The following is a 21,999-nucleotide window of genomic DNA, read 5'->3' as shown; positions in this document are numbered from 1 at the left end:
CTGCCAGTTATTTACTGTGATTGTTTTACAGTAAGTTACTGGTCAGTTGCTGCCAGTTATTTGCTGTGATTTGTTTTACAGTAAGTTACTGGTCAATTGCTGCCAGTTATTTACTGTGATTTGTTTTACAGTAAGTTGCTTGTCAATTGCTGCCAGTTATTGACTGTTTTACAGTAAGTTGCTTGTCAAAAGACACCAAAAGAGGTTTGCGACTCACTAAAGGAAAAAGCACTCGCGGAGAGCTATCAATTTAGTTTATTGATCTAAAGATAACAACAAATGTATCAAATTTACTTATGGTAAATTTGTTTCCCACAACACACACAAACAACATTTGGTCGCTATTTCACTCCTCCTCTCTCATTAAAATACAAAAACACTTCCAAGTTGTAGTCTTTCCCTGATAGACACTAAGGGTGAGGAGGATCTAATTAAGATGAGGAGGATCTGATACAGTTTCCTAATATTTATATAACAGTTATTTGAAACAAGAAAAAAAGAAAATAGGCAAAATAACCTTGGTTGTCCATAACAACAACAAAAATAATAATAGGTTACCAATCAACTACTATGGCTTCAAAGGGTGGCATTTTACGCAAGGTATCGAATGAAGTCAGTATCTGTATTGGTGGTAACTTTGGGGGTCAGGGGGTCAAAGTGAAAAAAGGGAACTTCTACTAGATTCAAGTATATATTTAGAATAAATGACTGCATGAAGGGTTGGACATGCAAGATAACCTACAGCTTCACACACCCAAACGACAGAATACTGAATTGCCTGAATACATTAATGTTTTGATCAAATACATTATTATTATTATTTTACACACACGCGCATGCGCGCGCACACACACCCAATAACTGATGGAGACTTGACTGAAGGACTTAGTTTCACATTTGTGACAGGGCTGTCTGTATCAGTAAAGATCTATCAGCATACAACAAACTAATAGAAAGAATAGTTATCAGATGAGGAGCCTACCCTCAAAATGTTGAAGTTGCTGTTTAAGGCAGGACACTTTTTAATCATGCAGTGATCAATTTTGAGATTTTGGTCTATTTTGCTTTTACGTCTTCTTTTACTCTAATGGAAAGAACACTTCCAAAATACAAATTTAGATGGTGTTTGTTTTGAGCCTTCTACCCTTCATGTGTTTGCACCCGTAGATTTCTTCTAAATTAACCAAAACAAGCTAATCTGTACATTTAAACATAACATTTGAACAAAAAAACCTTACTCTTGATGTAAGTTATTGAGGAAGTTATGTGGTGATATGCTTTGGTTATTTTGTTTGTTCTATTCACCTGGAGTGTCCTGGCAAATGTGTGCAAATTAGCACATTTAAATCAGTTTTCCAGGTCATAAGGAAACCTAGTACATTGCAGGTGCGTTCTTCAGTGAACTAAAATCTTACAATGGTTACAATATCCATGCTTATTTAACTAATGTCTGCAGTCTGTGGATGATGATAAATCAAATGTATTACACCAGTTAACGGGTGCCCGTCAGTTCAGGTCACCAAGTATTCTGGAGCAAAACTGCCAGACCCTCACACACACAGCAGACCAAAATTTATGCTAAAACACAGACCCACACAATGCTGAACCAGAACCAAATTCACTATCATAAAATGCAGGCTGCATTATCATCTACAATTCCTTTCCTTTCCTCCGTTTCAACTTACTATTTTTTTTAGCAAATATCTCCTTTCCCCTTGCTCATGTTGACTGTAAATCCAATATAATCTGGGTTCAATAAAGCAGTTGTCATACACTGTTGGGGAATTGGGAATTGTCTCTTTAAATAATATTAAACAGAGTACTGTCTGGACCTGCTCTATATGCAAAGTCCGATTAGATGATTTGTTATGAATTATATACATTAGAAATAATAAATCTGGATTTTCATATTTACCTAGCCAGGTATAATGCTTGAATTCCAGAGTGAAAACAAACGCCATTTTATTGTTAAAGACTCACAAAAGACTTCAAATGAAATAATAAACTCTAAATTGATGACAAAATGTATCTCTACAATAACTAATCCTCAATTTCACTGCTCACGCCTATGCACCAGTGTAAACAATTGGATAAAAAATATGACATTTTATAACGTTAATTAAATGACAGGGAGCCACAGGATACGATGAATCTGTGTCAGCCAGACATGTATCCGGGCGGCAGTGATGGCTACAGCAGCGCATTTTGTGAGCTGCGCGCTTGCCCCTTTGCTGATTTCCTCCTTTTCTTCCTCAGTCATGGTGGTGGAGTTAGCCACTACCTTCATGAATGAGGAAGCAATCCTCGGGGTCAGAGTCCCCCGCCTCGGGGTCGGCAATCGCCGGGGACAGGGAGAACGTCGAGCCACTGGGAGACCCGTGGACAGAAGAGGAGGACGACCGGCAACAGCAGGCTGAGGACTTCATCCAAGGAGTGAGTGGGCTTCCACACCTCTTCCTGCTGAACGGTGAAATCATCGGGCAGCCGGTCATCGGGGGTAAGGAGGGCGCAGAACGGCATTGTGAACTGGGAGTGAGTGCTCCGGGCCGAGACACGCCTCGCAGCGAGGATGGAGATCCCCGGGCATGATATCCCATGTGACAGACGCTGCACACCTGTACGGAAGGAGCGGCACCTCACCCTGGGCCGGTAAGCTTGCGGGCAGACATTTTTCTCTTTAATCTTCTTCTCTTTAGAATAGCTCTTAAGACAGCTCAGTGCTGAAGAAAATTGTGAGCCGATGGCTGGGTCTCACCGTTGTTTATATACAAGGTGTGGACGTAGGACAGGCCCACGCTGTGGGTGGCCGTAGGCAAAATGTATCAGTGCCGCGCAGGCACGTGTAGGGGTAAACCCAATAGCGATGGCCCACTGTCTTCTGATTGGCCAAGACCTGAAGCATGTTACCAGGCTGTTGTTGTTGCTGGGCAGAACAGGCAGACTGAGCCATTGCGGGACCGTTGCTATGACCATATATGGAACACCAGCTCCTTCTTGCTCGGTAATACATAGAACGGAGCTCTTGGTAGAAAAAGCAGTTCAAAACAGAGCGTTCAGAACAGGAGGAAATCTGAGATTTTTGCTCACAGGGATTTCTTTTAAAAGCTTTAACCTCATTTTTTGAAGCTTTGGTCATGTTTAACATGAACATCCAACATTGTAGATGTCATAAAATGTGGAAAAGCATAATAGGTCTCCTTTAATAACCTGCTCCTAATCATCATTATTACTTACATCAGGTTGTTGTATTTTAGATGATGTTGTTGGCGTAGTCGTGGAACCGGTTATTGTTGGTGTAATGGGGGGACTTCCACCAGTTCCGGTATTAATGAAGGTCAGGGCAGGACTTGTAACATCAACCCAGAAGGTCTTGAAATCCTGCACGAAGGATGCACTGCAGATACAGCAAAACCAGTTTTTATGAATCAAGTTAGAAACACATAGAGATTATGCAGAGTAATGGTTCACTTTTCTGAACCACTTGAGCATGGCATGACATAGAAAAGAACAGAATGGAATAGGACAAAATTATTGAATTCAACCTTACTGGAACTGAATTGGTTTTGAGTTTGCTGTCGCTTCTGATGTCCATGTCACCTGAACGGAGGTCTTACTAGAACTTGATCTGTGGGATACAGCTGAGTTCTGGACGCACAGACGCGCGCACACACACACACACACACACACACACACACACAGAAAGAGGGAGAACAAGAGAAAAGGAGGTCATCTGTTCCATCTGAAGGTTTTCCACCATATTGTTGCCATATTATGCTACGTCTATTTTCTGCTGTTTTTACAAATGTAACTACATTGTTTATTGGGCTCTGAGCACTGCTCTCTGGACAACACTGAAATGCAATGCACCTCATTAGTTTGTTTTATTTATGTTGTGATTTGATTTTAATGTGACATGGATTGTTCATGTCAAAATGAAAATCATATCATTTAGTTACCACTTAACATTCCCACCCATGGGCCGTCAGGTTCTGGCGGCAGCTTTCAGTATGTGCACACAACTGCTATGTTAGCTTCATATTCATATGACACACCATTTGAAAGCTAAAACCCTCGTGATTCGACCAATGCAAACCATTTCAAGATACAAAGCCCAGAGCGGATACAATAAGTGCTTCTTTCAGACCAACCAGTACAAGCAAAATTGACACGACTCACCTATGAAGCCTCATATCAATCCACCTATCGATTATATTCCAACAAAATGGTCTTGTTACATTGTCAGAGGTCCAGATGATCCAATCCAGTACAAATATTTAGTCCAAAACACATTTTTCCATCAATAAAACCCCAGGGACTGCTGCCGCATTGTTTCATATTTGCCGGCAGACGTGGCTCGTATGTCATTAAAACCGTAATAACGCTTCTATTCAAATTAGTCCCAATATCCACACTACGCCCTAAGGTCTGCCTCGAAGTGGACACTTGTTTAAAGTGCACTTAGCGGAGTAAGTGCGCAAGGGCCCTGTGAAGCTGTGAAGAGCAGAATTGGGACATTTTTGCACATGTCACTATCTACGTCACTTATGCTGTGATCAGGAGAGCAAACATGGCGCTGGCAACTTCCATTTAAATTTGTTATACCCAATAAAGTGAAAGAAATGCATTACAATATCGCGCCTAACATATACCCTACTAACCAAATGTTGTCAAAATTTATAGATATTGATCAAAAATGTGAATTCTGCAAAGATGAAGACGAGACAATTCTGCACTTATTTTTTGAGTGTCAATACTGATACACATTGGGATTCTGGGAAAAAAATATGGATTACTTTGTCAAACTAATCATTTAATCAAACTAGAAGCCAAGGATGTAATACTACACTATTTTAAAGTTAAAGTTAAAGTTTATTAAAAGTGTAAAATCACCAGCTGTGTGGTCCCAATACACTTTACAGAAAACACACATTGAATTTGCAGAAAATGTTAACACATAAGAAACACACATTAAAAAACAACAATAAAATAGACAATTATAAAACTAATAATAAATACAATAAAATAAAATAGACAAATAAAATGTATAAAAAAATTCATAAAATACCGTAGCCCAAACTATAAGCCTTCTCACAAAATACAGAAAAACCATCCCTCGCTAAAAGCTTTACTAAAAAGAAAAGTTTTTAGCCTACTCTTAAATATGGAAATGTTGGTTGCTTCCTGAACCCAGACAGGGGTCTGATTCCACAGCTGAGGTGCCTGATGGCTAAAGGTTCTGGCTCCTATTCTACATCTGGAGATCCTAGGCACTACAAGTAGCCCTGCATTTTGGGAACGCAGTGTTCTAGTGGGGCAGTATGGTTTAAGGAGTTCTTTTAAATAAGATGGTGCCTGACCATTAAGGGCTTTGTATGTAAGAAGAAGTATTTTAAAATCAATTCTCAAATTTACCAGGAGCCAGTGCAAAGTTACTAAAACAGGGGTGATATGATCTCTCCTGCTGGTTCTTATCAGTATGCGTGCAGCAGCGTTTTGTATTAACTGGAGAGATTTAAGAGATTTTTTTGAGCAGCCTGAAAGTTACAGTAGTCAAGCCTTGAGGTAACAAATGCGTGAACAAGTTTCTCTGCATCATCTCGATGCAGAAGGTTTCTAATTTTAATATTGCGAAGGTGAAAATAGGCAGTCCTTGTAGTTTGCTTTATGTGTGCGTTGAAAGACAGGTCTTGATCAAAAGTAACTCCCAGATTCCTCACGGTGGTGCTGGAGGCCAAGGCAATGCCATCGAAGGCAACTATGTCTGCAGACAATGTGTCTCGGAGGAGTTTGGGTCCAAGTACTACAACCTCAGTTTTTTCAGAGTTCAACATCAAGAAATTATAAGACATACAGGTCTTCAAATCCTTAATGCACATTTGAAGCCTAGCTGACTGGTTGGTTTCATCAGGTCTGATAGAAAGGTATAACTGAGTGTCATCAGCATAACAATGAAAGTTTATACTGTGGTTCCTAATGATATTACCTAGCGGAAGCATATACAAGGTGAATAATATAGGTCTAAGGAAGGAAAGACTTATTGTTTACATGTACAAACTGCAGATAAGATAAGTAGGATTTAAACCAGCTTAAAGCAGTTCCTTTAATGCTGATTAAGTGTTCAAGTCTCTGTAGTAAAATATGGTGATCAATTGTATCAAATGCCGCACTTCGATCTAATAAGACTAATACAGAGACTAGTCCCTTATCTGATGCTGTTAAAAGATCATTAGAAATTTTTACCAGTGCTGTCTCTGTACTGTGATGCATTCTGAAACCTGACTGAAATTTTTCAAATAAGTTGTTGCTATGCAAAAATTCACAGAATTGATTTGCCATGATTTTTTCAAGGATCATGGATATGAAAGGAAGGTTAGATATCGGTCTGTAACTGTCTAAAGAAGTCTAGAAGTGTTTCGACCTTTTGCCACATTTCAGGCTTCAAACATAAAGATATAAAACTGTAATTTTTTGTGAAGATCAACAACAAGTGGGACACAATCATGAAGTGGAACGAAATTTATTGGATATTTCAAACTTTTTTAACAAATAAAAAACTGAAAAATTGGGCGTGCAAAATTATTCAGCTCCCTTAAGTTAATACTTTGTAGCGCCACCTTTTGCTGCGATTACAGCTGTAAATCGCTTGGGGTACGTCTCTATCAGTTTTGCACATCGAGAGACTGAAATTTTTGCCCATTCCTCCTTGCAAAACAGCTCGAGCTCAGTGAGGTTGGATGGAGAGCGTTTGTGAACAGCAGTTTTCAGTTCTTTCCACAGATTCTCGATTGGATTCAGGTCTGGACTTTGACTTGGCCATTCTAACACCTGGATATGTTTATTTGTGAACCATTCCAGTGTAGATTTTGCTTTATGTTTTGGATCATTGTCTTGTTGGAAGACAAATCTCCGTCCCAGTCTCAGGTCTTTTGCAGACTCCATCAGGTTTTCTTCCAGAATGGTCCTGTATTTGGCTCCATCCATCTTCCCATCAATTTTAACCATCTTCCCTGTCCCTGCTGAAGAAAAGCAGGCCCAAACCATGATGCTGCCACCACCATGTTTGACAGTGGGGATGGTGTGTTCAGGGTGATGAGCTGTGTTGCCTTTACGCCAAACATAACGTTTTGCATTGTTGCCAAAAAGTTTGATTTTGGTTTCATCTGACCAGAGCACCTTCTTCCACATGTTTGGTGTGTCTCCCAGGTGGCTTGTGGCAAACTTTAAACGAGACTTTTTATGGATATCTTTAAGAAATGGCTTTCTTCTTGCCACTCTCCCATAAAGGCCAGATTTGATAGTCTCCCACCTCAGCTGTAGATCTCTGCAGTTCATCCAGAGTGATCATGGGCCTCTTGGCTGCATCTCTGATCAGTCTTCTCCTTGTATGAGCTGAAAGTTTAGAGGGACGGCCGGGTCTTTGTAGATTTGCAGTGGTCTGATACTCCTTCCATTTCAATATTATCGCTTGCACAGTGCTCCTTGGGATGTTTAAAGCTTGGGAAATCTTTTTGTATTCAAATCCGGCTTTAAACTTCTCCACAGCAGTATCTCGGACCTGCCTGGTGTGTTCCTTGTTCTTCATGATGCTCTCTGCGCTTTAAACGGACCTCTGAGACTATCACAGAGCAGGTGCATTTATACGGAGACTTGATTTCACACAGGTGGATTCTATTTATCATCATTAGTCATTTAGGTCAACATTGGATCATTCAGAGATCCTTACTGAACTTCTGGAGAGAGTTTGCTGCACTGAAAGTAAATGGGCTGAATAATTTTGCACGCCCAATTTTTCAGTTTTTTATTTGTTAAAAAAGTTTGAAATATCCAATAAATTTCGTTCCACCTCATGAGTGTGTCCCACTTGTTGTTGGTTCTTCACAAAAAATTACAGTTTTATATCTTTATGGCAAAAGGTCGAAAAGTTGAAGGGGGCCGAATACTTTCACAAGGCACAGTACATAGCATGTTGTTAAAGAAAGGTTGATAATATTTAACAAACAAGTACCAAATGATGGCAAAACCTCTTTGAGCAGTTTGGTTGGGATGGCGTCTGTGAGGCAGGTCGTTGGTTTGCACGAGGACACAACTGAAGTAAGTTGCTGAAGGTTGATGGTCGCAAAACAGTCCAAATATCCATTGAGTTTAAAATGTGCTTCCGAAGAGACTAAGGGCAGGTCGGCATCCATTGAAGACAGGAGGTGCTGAATTTTATTTCTAATAACAAAAATTTTGTTGTTAAAATGGTTCATAAAAATGTCACTACTGAGGTCAAGAGGGACACCTTGTTCCTTAGAGCTGTGACTTCCCGTCAATCTGGCTACAGTGTTGAAGAGGAACCTGGGATTGTTCTTATTTTCCTCTATTAATTTTGAGCAGTAAGTTGCTCTGGCGCTGCGGAGGGCCTTCCTATACATTTTCAAACTATCCTGCCACATTAAATGAGAATCTACTTGATGTGTAAGACGCCATTTCCTCTCAAGTTTCCGTGTTGTTCTCTTTAACTTGCGTGTTTGACTGTTGTACCATGGAGCTAGTCTTCTATGTTTAATCATTTTCTTTTTCAAATGAGCAACAGTTTCAAGTGTCATTCAGATCAGTCCTGCAGTGCTGTCCACGAGATGATCGATTTGTGAAGGATCAATTTGTGATGGATGGACGTTAGCATAGGAAGCTTTATGAGACACGTAATTGAGGTACACACTGATGCAATAGAATCCTTAAACTTAACTACAGCACCATCAGATAGCGATCTAGTATAGGCACTAAATTATACTATAAAAACAAAAATTAAAAAATCTGTAAAATGGTTAACTTACTCATCTTATTATGTAAGTACCACATCCATAAGATGTGGTACTAAGTTCTCAAGATCATTCGAATTATTTAGAACAGAATTGAGAATGTATTGTGAGTCTATCCAATTTATAAATGACAATAAATGTGCCTATTGAATTAATTTTGTTACGGGAACTATTTATAGAAATGTAATCTTTATACTGCCTTTTTGCACCTTATTTTTCTCTACATTTATATTTTCATTTGTTATTCCTATAGTTTATATTTTCCTTAAATTATTTACCAGAATGTTTATGATGTTCCCCTTCGAGGGAACTCGAACTGCGTCGGTGACGACACTATGGGAACGCCTCTGGGCTGAACTATGAATGAAACTACTCCAATCCGCACGCCCAGGCAGCTCTCGAGGGGGCTGCCTGCGGCCACGGCGAGGCCCGGTCCCAGAGGGTGCTGAGGTCTAGTGCGGCTCTCTTTCGGAAGATGGTCGGATGTGCTCTCCCCGTGGCTCAGGCCCCACGGTTGCTGAAGCGTTGCGGTGGCTACGGTCATGGGGATTGCAGCGTGAAATCTCCGAGGGCGTCGGGACGGCTGAGGCCTTTTTCCATTCCTTGTCTGCTGACTCCGCCTCCTCTCTTCCCCGTTCCTGATTTACACAATGTGTTGTGTAAATCTTGGAACAGACCGAGAAAAAAGAAAAAAAGAAAAGAGAGCTGCTCTGCACGGCTGACTGCGTCCCCTCTGCTGGACTACGGCAGCGTGACAGAAACTAAGCAGCACACCTTTGGAACGATGCCTCGGGTGGAGGAAGCACTCGCGAGCTATCTTTCTCCCACCCTCGCTTCATTCCTTCAGACGCCGGCGCTCCCCACCAAGCCGTGTCGGATGACATCCGCTTTGGTGGGCAAGGCCTACATGGCAGCGGGTCGAGCTGGTGCAAGCCTGCACACCATGGCCACCTTGCAGGCGTACCAGGCCGATCTTCTCAAAGACTGTGACCTAGTGGGAGGTCCCTCTGAGCATCCGCGTACTGCTACATCGACGACTGGCTTGTCCTGGCCCAGTCGCGAGAGTTAGCGATTCGGCATCGAGATACCGTCCTCGCCCACCTTCAGCGTTTGGGGCTGTGGCTCAACGCGAAGAAGAGCATGCTGACGCCCGCCCAACAGACTACGTTTCTAGGGGTGGTGTGGGACTCATCGACGATGCGTGCCCACTTGTCTCCCACACGCATCGAGCCTGTTTTATCCTCAGTGACCAGATTGCAGTTAGGCCGCGCCATCACTGTAAAACACTTTCAGAGGGTGTTGGGTCTCCTGGCAGCAGCGTCCAGTATAATACCTACTGGTGGTTTTGTATGTTCAACGATGGAAGATACTCACACATAGGCCTACCTGTTGTGATGCCTAACCTTGTTAACTTGTTGTGAACCAAATAAAGTTTTTCATGAAAAAAAAAAAACAAACCTGGTGCTGGCCGCAGGTGCGGTATTCACGGTACTCCTGCTAAAATTGATCACAACTCACCACCAGTTTCTTACCAGAAGAATTAGGTATATTCTGAACAAAAACGATTTTCACTTACACTTAAAAAGAAATGTTGTCTTCATTTGTTTACGCTCTTGCCGGCTTCCTTCTTCTTTGGAGTTTTCCCGGTGTCCGACCAGCACCATAGCAACCGTTTTGCTCTCCCATTGGTTAGCTGTTTGAAACGTCACGACACTACAAGGATTCTGGGTAACAGCCCATAGCAAAGTGAGGTCTGATGCGCACTTGCGAAAGGGGTGCATTAAGTGATCACCCCTGGAGAACAACATTAGAGGTTAGATTTTCCCCTCTCCTTTATTGAGTTATATCTCTTTTTTGTGCATGTCATAGGTTTGGAAAGTGAAAACGCCCAAAGTCCAGCCCAAAGGGAGTTCCCATCTCCCACAGAAAGCACTGCTCTGAACTGCTTGAAAACAGCTCGTTTGCAGTCCAGCTGTTTCCCTTCCTTCACTGTGATGTCACAATGAAAACGCGTCATAAAGCTTTCCAAGCAGCTAGAGGGGTCAGGCATGCCCTCAAACCAAGCTAGTCTAAGCGGAGGCCCTTTGATTTTAATTAAGACCCTTTTCCACTGCACAGTACCAGCTCGACTTGGCCCAACTCGCCTTTGTTTGGTTTTCCATTGTAGAAATGTTGTACCTGTACCTACTTCCAGGTACTTTTTTTCGCATCACCTCACCTCCGTTGACGTTCCAAGCGAGCTGAGGGATACTAAAATTTAACCTCAGAGAAAATATTCACTATTCACTGCATCATCATTGCGTGCACCAGACAGATGCCAGCAACAGAAAGTTTTATATTTTACAGTTTTCGTATGTAATTTCATCACTAAATCCACTTCTGATTAGTTTTGAGGTGAGAAATCAACTGTGTAGATTTCGAATATTGACAGTTTTACGAGAAGTGATGGCGGAACAAAAATGTGCTTGAACATTTTCATAGTTGAGGAGCTCCGCAAGTGGCTGCGGGGGATGCCTGTGCTGGAAGGTATTCATATGTTGAAACGTTTTAACTTAGCTGTGCGGATCGCTGGTGTGTGTGTCGCATTGAACATTACGTTGTGGCAGTTGTGTGTGGCGTCGCTATGACGACAAGCTACGTACTATCTCTGGGTACTATCTGCAATGGTAAACGGAGCAGGGCCGAGCAGAGTCGAGTCTATCGATTTGTGCTATGGTAGCATTTTTCGGCAAGGCAGCATAGATCGTCAGAACACCGGCAACAGTTTAACGTTTAGTCCTAAAAAACGATGCAACTCCGACTCTGTTTGGTCCTGGAAATTCACAATCACAACCTGTAAATATGCTTTATTGGTTGTGAATTATATTTAAAGTAAACACAGCAATATAACTTCACAGACAGTGAAAAGTGCTGAGTTGTAAACGTTGGCTTACACAGCAAAAGTTATAGCTATAATGCTAACGTTATACCCGATGTGAAAGCTACTGAGCAAACGTTCAAATTGTTTGGCCAATTTATATGTAAATTGAGTTGAAATATGGTGATTTTTGTTGTGGTTTATGGTAAAATGTGGAACAATGATGTGTGGTTGTGGACTTGTGAGTAACTTATACCATCTGCTAGATTACGGTCGCAGTCTGAAGCAGTTTTGATTTGGATCACACTACCTTGTTTCTTACGACGCCCTTCTCTGCTTCTGATTGGCTAGTAGTCATTACCTGGGAACTGCGCATGTGCAACTCCCAACAAAGATTTTGTACAAGTAAGATGCATCACTGCTTAGCTCAAGAGCGAAGCGTACAACACATAGGGTGAAAAGAGGAGCTGCAGCAATGTGCAGTATGACAAACATATGGTGTTTTTTAAAAATTAAACCATAATACCACCTCTTTAAGTAGAAAGTCCATGATCTATCAGCAAAAAACACATCTGCATCAAGCTACCAGCTAAAGGTGCATTCACACTGAAAGCGCCTTAATATTCGCCTAGCTTTTTTTGTTTTTCGCCTTTTTTTTTAAAAACCTTTTTCGTTTTCTGAATGGAGTTTGGATTGATCAGGGCTATGCTATGCTAACCTGTTTACAGTAAAGTACAACGATAGCTAGAATAAAGTTACAGACACACAGGTTTGGACAATCTCACCGCTGATTGGCTTTTGCAACATCGGGTCAAGCGAATTTCTCGCCAAAGTTGAAAAATTTTAACTCGCGCCAACCAGTGATTTCTGTGACAAATGCCTCATTCGCCCCTGCCCGGAGCGAATTCTCAGGAATTTGCGTCTTTGCATTGACTTTGTATGTAATCAAGCTGCCCAAAATGCTGTATTTGCTTTCAGTGTGAACCCACCTTAATACGGAGCGATGCAGCAGCAGCCACCTGCTGCAAAGAGGCGGTGCTGTTTTAGAAAAAATAAGGTAAGACATATGCTTAGAAAAACCTGTGTTCATGGTATTGGTATGAAATTTAAACTTGGGCTAGGTAAGGCTTTATGCCGTGGTCCTACAGTGTTTTCCAGCTACCAAGTCCCACCTATAGTTGTCTGCATGCATTTGTTAGCAAGCATTTTCAAGCGGAAATGAAAAATATATTATTTTTAGTGTGTTTAAACTTATATTAATCAATTCCAGTAGCACATACAATCATTCTGACTCTCACACTCCAGATTGTTATCTTTCAGAGAAGCCCAAAACCATGCATATACTTCAAATGGTTCAAGAACTACATTCAGTTTACTTTGAATATGCCTTCAATAGGCGTTTTGCATGAATTTTACAGGAATCATACAGGTATGCCACTATTATAGTTTCAATTTGCAGTGTGTATGGTGTGGTATGATATGGCAAGTATATCGTGTCCTCAAAAAATTGAAAAGGTCTCTTGAGAAGCTCCCGCTAATTGTCTTGTTTACTGCTGGATTGTGAGGTCAAACAGACCAAAATATCGTAAATGAATAAACATTCCAACTGTAAGTGAGACAGTATGCAGGAGTTTTCTCATGATATGTTGTGTTACCTGCTGAGGCCTGTATGTTATTCACATTAAAGTCTGCTGTGTGGGAATAAACTCACAGGTTTCTGGCTGCAGGTGAGTTGCTGAGCATTCCCTGATGTCTCAGTGAAGGTGCCCACAGGAGACTGGCCCCCCACCTCTCTAGCCTCCAACAAGAAACCAATGAATGGTGTGGAGGCTGGAGCCTGGAGCAGAACTGAGAAAAAAACAAACATTCCTGCTCAGTGTTCACAAGAAAGCGCTACTGACAATGAATACTGATATTATGGGACCCTTATTTAACATTTAGCATTTTACATGCTTCAGTTGTTTTCATGATCAATTAAATATTATACTGTTTATTTAAATAATATTTTTTTTCTGTCTACAAAATGTCAAAACATGCAGTAAATGCGCAGAGCTCAATGGGACATCTACAATTGTCAACAGTGCAGAAACTAAATTATTCAGTTTAGGATGGAATCATGGAGGATGGAACCAAAAAATGCTTTGGTTTGTACTTGATAAATGCTGTAAAAATATGTATATATTATCAAAATTGTTAATTGTTAATTATTTATCATCTAAACAATTCATCAGCTAATTGTTTGTATTTAAGTAATCTGTCATAGTGAACATATCCTCTAAATTGATTTTTTAATCATGTGGATGGAGTGAAAACGTTTTAAAATAAGGAACAGTTGGCTGGGTGTATTTTTAGCTACTTCCTGTTTTAGTTTGTAGTTTTGTCTGCCCCTAGTGTTTCTTGTTTTCATGGGCGTCACTTTGTGTTGAAAAGTGGTGGGGACATAAGGGCTCAGATTAGGGGTGTGATGATACATTTGGGTAACAAGACATGACGATGCACAAGAACAAGAGGAGAAGATTTTTAACAGTATTTTGAAGAAACATCCATCCCTCGTCAACCAATTATCCTGCGTACAGCGTCGCAGAGGGCTGGTGCCAATCCCAGTTTACCCCGGGGGCGAAAGGCGGGGTACACCCTACAAACTAAAACAGGAAGTAACTAAAAACACACCCAGCCAACTGTTCCTTATTTTTAAAAATAGCCATTGGTTTGCACTACAGGTCGCCAGTCCATCGCAGGGCCACACATAGGCAAACAACCACTCACATTCACACCCAAGGACAATTTTAAAGACACCAATTAACCCAAGGGGGTGTATATAATGATGATAGAGAGTGATCAAGAGGTGAATTTGTGCATTATATCTTAAAGGGGCTATATGTAAGTTTTTGATTTTAATAAATCAAATTGTCATTGCCTTATTGTCAGTGGGCTCAAAACTCACTCAGAAATGCAGCACACGACTGCTTGCCTCCCGAGGCTCTCATGCTACAGCGACAACACGGCAGCTAACGACATTCAGTCCACTAACACCATAAAACAACCGGCTCACAGCAAAACACAGGCTCCATGTAAGGATACAAAACAACAATAAAGGTTTATGTGCTATCAAACCAAACAGGTTCAGATGATGTCGAGTAAGAACAAAGTGAGCATTAGTAAAGCTGCAGAAAGTCACGTTAGCTCACAGGCTAACGCCGAGCAGTTGCTAATGTTATCCGGTGCAAAGTTATATCACGTTAGCTTTCCACATTACTTCACGAACTAACGCCACCCATGTTACTATCACGTGTACCACTGTTGATTTAGCTTGCAAGAAAGTATGAAACGGCAAAAAGCAAATGTGGAGCGATTTGTTTACTAACGTTAGCCTATAGTGATGCAGCCAGGAGCAGCCAGCTAACGCTCGGCTAAATGCAGTAAATGTACCGTGATCATGTAAGGAGCATGGATTAGTTCAACCTGCAGCTGATAAAACTATTACTGTAATGTTGCAGTGGGAGTTTACCTGAGTTTCCAGCTCTGTTTGTTCTCCCTGTCTGTCTATAGCCGCTGTCACTCTGCCTTTATTCGGGAGGATTGTGCCGATATACAGCTCGCTGCGCTGAATGAAGTGACATTATGGTGCTGGTGTTGTTCTGCCTCTGAGACGGGAACATTGAAATAACAGACCCTGAACATTTCTGAGTGAAAAGCCACAGCCTGCATGCAGGTGTTTCTGGGTTTATTGCAGGATTTCTGTATGACAGTGGTTGTGTTTTGGATTATGCTTGCTCATGACTTCAAGCTAGCACGCGTACGAGCACACACCTGTAGAGGTCGACCGATATGGTTTTTTTCACGCCGATGTCGATACCGATCTTTTGAAATCCGGGTCGGCCGATGGCCGATATTTGCTTGGTTTTTAACCTCTATTTGCACCGAACTGAAGCACAGAAATCCGCGTTGATATTCGGTGTGGTAGATAACGGGCGTTAAGGTTCCAGTGCCGTATTAGCACTGGGTCTGTCTGTAGCTACCCGTTAGCAAAGCAAAGCCAGTCTGTTACTAGCCTATAGTGCGTTGGTCTCTTTTTTATTACTTATTTCTCTGCATTGAGTGACAACCCTCTCAAATATAAGACACACAAACAGAACAAATAAAAGTCTCAGATTAACTTACTTATTGTGACATGATCGCAACTCTTCTGTGATAATGCAACTTCAACTACGATCCAAATTAGCCAAATGTCATGTGTCTTATTCAGGTTTTTTCTCGAAGTTGGCAGTAACATATCAAAAGTTTTTAATTAAATATAAAGGAGTAATAAGAATTGAATCCTTACCGTTAGCTCCTTAGGCACTGGATAAGGTCTGCTGCTCACTTGGCTGGAAAATGACTCTAGCGGCAGCGCGCGTCAAACACGTGTTCCACGACAACACTAGGCTGCCCACAGATGCGCCTGTCTAATAATCGGCTTGATATACTTGGATATTTGCCGATGCCGATTATGTTAAAAAATGCCAAAAATCGGCCGATTAATCGTCCGACCGATTAATCGGTCGACCTCTACACACCTGGTTGCAACCTTAGAACCGCACCGCTAGCGGCCGCTGGAAACTCCATAATGCCCCTTTAATTGACATTATACTATGTCAATTAAAGCAAGCCAGGCAGCCTTCCGTGTTTGAGAACGGCGCTGTTTTTTAATAATCGCCCACTAGAGAGCTGCAGTGCCACAATAACCAGCCTAGTTCAAATGAACAAAATGACTCAAAAAAGTATTAGTTAATTTTAATGAACGTGACCCCGAGCTTCTCTTCTCTCCTGTCTCTCTCCGCTGACAGAGTTTAGCAGGCAGGCGGGAATGGGAACAGGTGAGTTTCACGTAGCGCCCAGAAAACCTGATACGGAGAGGACAGAGGAGAGTACCGGCAGCTTGGGAGAAGTCCCAGTACGCCAAAGAGAAAAATGTCGAGGTGCCGGTACTGCATACTGCCACCACTTCAAGCACTGGGAAAGTCAGAAAATATGTATGTTTATTTATTTCGGTAGACTGATCCTTAGAGAGAACACATTAGTTGTTTTTAAGAAACATTTGTCCCCTAGTGCTTTAAGTTGTTAGTGCCATCCACTTCAGGATTAATATAGCTGAATGAGCATATAATAGCTGCATTATACTAATTCCAGGTTAAGAGAAGCCTGATACTTACCTTTCACCTGCTCTCTGAGGCTGTAGCTGCTGCGGTCGGTAGTGACGGTGAAGGCTGGAGCTTTTGTCTGTGGGCTCAGCCCAGAATGGTGGGGTCGCATGTCTTGACAGCTGTCTGTTACTAGACCTGAGCCATAGCCCTGGACCACCGGAGCAACACACACCAGCAGCAACACAACACAGTCCATTGCAATGAAGTGATGAATGAAAATCCGCGAGTGAATGAAACTGTAAAACTGCGTCAGCTCTACTCATAAATACAGTTATTGAAAAACAGAGTCATACGATACTGTTGTTCAGCTGAGTGGGACTCAGGTGTCTGTGGAAACTGAAGGAAGGAGGGGTGTATAGAGCACTGGTTGGAGGCTACAGGTATAGACATGTATACCTGCTTAATTCCCTTCCCATAGTAACAGGAAAGGCAGGTGGAGGGTTGGACATTCGAGTCTCTTTGAGTGTGTGCGTGTGCGTGTGTGTGGGCATACATGAGAGAGAAAGAGAGCAGTGTATGCAGTCTCTGATGTAGCTAGGTGGTGATCATGAGACGATGACAAAGCAAATTTACATTTAAAGAGCAGATGTGGAATTCATGGCTGTTACAGCTAAACCTTGTCCTATTTCTTGTAACTAAATCCAACGGCTCCAGCCATTAGACATGTGGTACTGTTGCCTCATGCAGATAAGCTGGCTATGAGGTTTTATTTACTATTTATTTATTTATTTAATGTTTATTTATTAGCATTTCAAAGTTTTGCATATTGTTTCAGAGTCAAAGCCAACCCATGTCTGATTCCCACACCAATGATCTGGCTGACCATTTCAATCAGATTTGCTAGTCCTCATTACATTATTGCTCCTCTAAAGGTTAGGCCTAAGTCTACATCTAGTAAGCAGCCCTGGATAAACGACAGCAATCCAATCCAATCCACTTTATTTATATAGCACAATTTCAAAAACAACAAGGTTACCAAAGTGCTTTACAGAGATGAAATAAAATATGTTCATGATAAATAAAAACAAAACAAATAACATCAACAATGACAGCGACAATGAAGAGCACAGCAGCTCTCATGGTGAGTTGAAAGCCAGGGAATAAAAATATGTTTTTAAACAAGATTTAAAGGTGTGGAGGGTGGGCGCCACTTTAATGTAAGGAGGTAAATCATTCCACAGTTTGGGGGCAACTGCTGAAAAAGAGCGGTCGCCCCTGGTCTTCAGCCTGGTCCTGGGCACGTTCAGCCGCAGCTGATCAGCAGACCTCAGTGACCTTGATGTGGTGTAAGTGCGCAGGAGCACAGAGATGTACTGAGGTGCCAACCCATTAAGTGAAAACAAACTCCACAGAGAAGGGGAGTGGTAGATGACGCAAAGTCACCAAGTTTTACAGAAAAACATTGCTCAGATAAATATGATCTGAACCACTGCAGGGCAGTATCTCGGATGCCCACACAGTGCTCTAGGCGAGAGATGAGAATGGCGTGTCAAAAGCAGCAGTAAGGTCTAAAAGCACAAGAATAGCAGAGTCACCATGTTCTGTAGTTAGTAAAAGATCATTAAAAACTCTTAAAAGTGCAGTCTCGGTACTATTAAAAGCTTTTAAACCAGATTGAAAAGTTTCTAAAATACCATTTACCAATACCAAGGATTGTAGTTGTGCAAATACAGTTTTCGCAGCTTTAAAAGGGAATGCACATATATACAGATAGAAAAAAATACAGCCTCCAAGTCCTTTATCTAAGTATGAAGGAATCATTATTAAACTACAAGAACATAGTTAAGGATGCGAGAGCACACTATTTAACTCATTACCACACATCAACATAAAGAGTTCACTGATTCAGTCGTCCTAATTTCCTCAGGTAGATTGTTCCAGAGCCTCGGTGCCCTAACTGCAAAGGCTCTGTCCCCTCTCATTTTCAGCTGGGTCACTGGAACAAATAAAAGCTCCTTACCCAATGATCTCAAGAAAAGAAGAAATAAAATTGAAAATGGTCTCAGTATCTTTAAAAGTTAAAAAGGGTCGGATTTTAGAAATGTTTCTAATAATAATAATAATATTCCTTATTTGTAGAGCACTTTTCAAAAACAAGTTACAAAGTGCTTTAACAAGTGTAAAGACAATAATACCCAAGAGACAATAATACAAAAAACAATACAAGATAAAAGCATGAAAACATTGAAAAGACTAAAATACAGATAAATATAAAATTAGTAAAATACAATAAAATAAAAGGGATCAAATAAAGTCAAATAAGATCGGGAAAGGCTCTCCTATAAAAGTATGTTTTAAGAAGGGACTTAAAAGAGTTCACTGACTCAGCTGACCTGATTTCCTCGGGCAGGCTGTTCCAGAGCCTCGGGGCCCTGACAGCAAACGCTCTGTCCCCTTTAGTTTTCAGTCGAGACTCTGGAACAGACAACAGACCTCTGCCCGAGGATCTCAAGGTACGTGCTGGTGTGTATGGGACTAAAAGGTCAGAAATATAACAAGAGGCCATGAAGAGCTTTAAAAGTGATCAATAGAATTTTAAAGTCAATTCTAAAACATACTGGGAGCCAGTGTAATGAAGCTAAAATAGGAGTAATGTGGTCATATTTCTTTGTTCTGGTTAAAAGCCTGGCAGCTGAGTTCTGGACAGTCTGGAGTCGATCAATAGATTTTTGGGTTAAACGGGTGAAAAGGCTGTTGCAATAATCCAGGCGTGATGAGATGAAGGCGTGTAAAATGGTCTCGGTGTCCTTAAAGGTTAACATAGATCGAATTTTAGCTATATTTCTAAGTTGATAAAAACATGATTGAACAAGCTTTGTAGTGTGCTGCTCGATATTTAAATTACTATCAAACCAAACACCAAGGTTCTTTGCCACAGGCTTAATGTGATTTACTAGCGAACCAGCAGATGGCAGTATTTGATTTGCCATCTGCTGGGACCCGATGACCAGGATTTCTGTTTTGTCCGAGTTCAGCTGGAGGAAATTATTTGACATCCATTTTTTAACTTCACAAAGGCAGTTGTTAAGTGAACTCAGCATTCCAGGGTCTGTGGATCTGACGGGCAAGTATATTTGTGTGTCATCAGCATAAATATGAAAAGAAATGCCATGTTTATGGATAATATGTCCAAGGGGAAGCAGATACAAGGAAAACAAAATGGGTCCTAAGACCGACCCCTGAGGCACACCATATTTAACTGGACAGAACGAGGAGACATAGTTGTTTAGAGACACGCAAAACTTCCGATTTGACAGGTAGGATGAAAACCATTCTAGGACAGTACCAGAGATCCCCACCCAGTGCCTCAGTCTGTCTAACATGATGTTGTGATCAATGGTGTCAAAAGCAGCGCTAAGGTCCAGGAGTACCAGGACTGAGCACATGCCTTCATCAGCAGACATTAAAAGGTCATTGGTGACTTTAAGCAGGGCAGTATCAGTGCTGTGGTACTTCCTAAAACCAGACTGAAACTTTTCAAATATTTTGTTATTTTCCAGTACAGTGAGAAGCTGTTTGGACACAATTCTTTCTAGAATCTTTGCAATAAAAGGCAGTTTTGAAACTGGTCTAAAATTATGTGGGAGGGAGGGATCTAAACCAGGTTTCTTTAAAAGTGGGTTCACGCAAGCCGTTTTAAAATAATCAGGGACACAACCAGTAGATAGGGAGCTGTTAAAAACAGAGATCAAATGGGGCCCAACAGAATCTATTACTTTCAGTAAAAATTTAGTAGGTATTACATCAAGTGGGCTGGAGGACACTCTCATCTGTGTTACTGTTTTCAAAAGCTCAGACAAGTCGATGGGATAAAACTGGTTAAAACTCTCTTGTTGCTGGTGAGGAACCTCACCTCAGTAAGAGGCCGCGGGGGGAATAGAGGCTCTGATTGACACCACCTTATTGGTAAAATAAGATAAAAACAATTCACAGTCATCATTACTTCCAGCTGAGGCATAAGGAGGGGTTGGGTTTACCAGCTGATCCACAGTCTTTTAGAAAAATAGTGTGTTCTCGCATCCTTAACCATGTTATTGTAGTTAATTAATAAATCCTTCAGACTGAGGTAATGGACTTGGAGACTGGATTTTTTCCATATGCGCTCTGCTTTCCTGCATTCCCTTTTTAGGCTGCGAATGCTGTCATTTATCCAGGGTTGCTTACTAGCTTTAGACGTAGGCCTAACCTTTAGAGGAGCAGTAATATTTAGTGACGACAAGCAGATATGATTGAAGTGATCGACCAGATTGTTGGTGTTGGAATCAGACAGGTGTTGGCTTTGGCTCTGAAAGAATGCGCAAAACTTTGAAACACTTTGTTCATTAAAGAAGCGAGAACACACGGAGCTTTTATCATCTAAGATGACTCTTTTATGTTTACCTTAATGACACACAGATCTACTTGCCCGTCAGATCCACAGACCCTAGAAAGCTGAGTTCACTTACTGAATGTGTTCTTGCTGGTATTGTGCAACACCCTCAGCACAAAGGCGGCCTCCCCCTCTCACTGACAACTACATTCCGTGACACGCACACACATATACACTTACAAACACACACACATGCCTACACACACATACACACGCCTACACCCATGCTCTGTGTTGTTTTGTTTTTTCTGCTTATCTGTTTTTCTCCCGCAGTTGTTTTCCTTTCAGTGCTCTTTGTTGCTGTTGTTCTGCTGGTTATCTCTTATTTCCCCCACTATACCCTGCCATAGTTTCATAAGGACCTGAAAATATTTTTATTTAGAAAACATCTTGCTGAAAAAAGTCAGATACCTGAAGCTAGAGAAACAGTGAAAAGTGTGAATGTGTGTAGACACCCTTCCTGAAATTATTTCATTCAGAAATGGGGTTTGCACTCACTACCATTTATATTTGTGGTTGTAATGTGGTGGTTGTAATACCATTCATAACTGAGACTTTCCCTTTTTATAATGCCACAGGTCCTCATGACGACAACGGAAGCCTTTTCTCTTTTTTTTTAATGTTGTGGTCTATGTTGAATGAGGTGAACTTGTAAACTTTTTACTTTCTTTTGTGAAAGTCATTGAACATTACCAAAGTAGCCACAACATAATTTGAGATAGCGTAGGTGCATGGGGTGGCCAACCCAGGGCCCCGGCTGGTAGTGGGCCCCCTACCTGCGCCATAAAG

At 41.4% G+C, this 21,999-nt stretch overlaps 1 protein-coding gene across 1 annotated transcript in view; it reads right to left on the bottom strand.

Moving 5' to 3' along the window:
• The window catches only part of zgc:163022 (putative ferric-chelate reductase 1), a 36,523-nt gene extending 19,287 nt beyond the window's left edge, over positions 1-17,236 (bottom strand). Inside the window, exons 1-4 of the mRNA XM_038723730.1 lie at positions 16,851-17,236; positions 13,370-13,506; positions 3,548-3,645; positions 3,235-3,394 (exon numbers count right to left, since the gene is read on the bottom strand). Of these exons, the coding sequence (XP_038579658.1) occupies positions 3,235-3,394; positions 3,548-3,645; positions 13,370-13,506; positions 16,851-17,037 (582 nt within the window). The 5' untranslated portion in view covers positions 17,038-17,236. The remainder of the gene's footprint in view (positions 1-3,234; positions 3,395-3,547; positions 3,646-13,369; positions 13,507-16,850) is intronic.
• Positions 17,237-21,999: the final 4,763 nt, after the last annotated feature.

Source organism: Micropterus salmoides, unplaced genomic scaffold (genome assembly GCF_014851395.1).
Source record: "Micropterus salmoides isolate LMB-PRFRI ecotype aquatic unplaced genomic scaffold, ASM1485139v1 Ms_hic_scaffold_1, whole genome shotgun sequence".
Taxonomy (NCBI): Eukaryota; Metazoa; Chordata; class Actinopteri; order Centrarchiformes; family Centrarchidae; genus Micropterus; species Micropterus salmoides.
The sequence above is the reverse complement of the archived record's forward strand: the minus strand, read 5'-3'. Positions and strand labels throughout refer to the sequence as shown.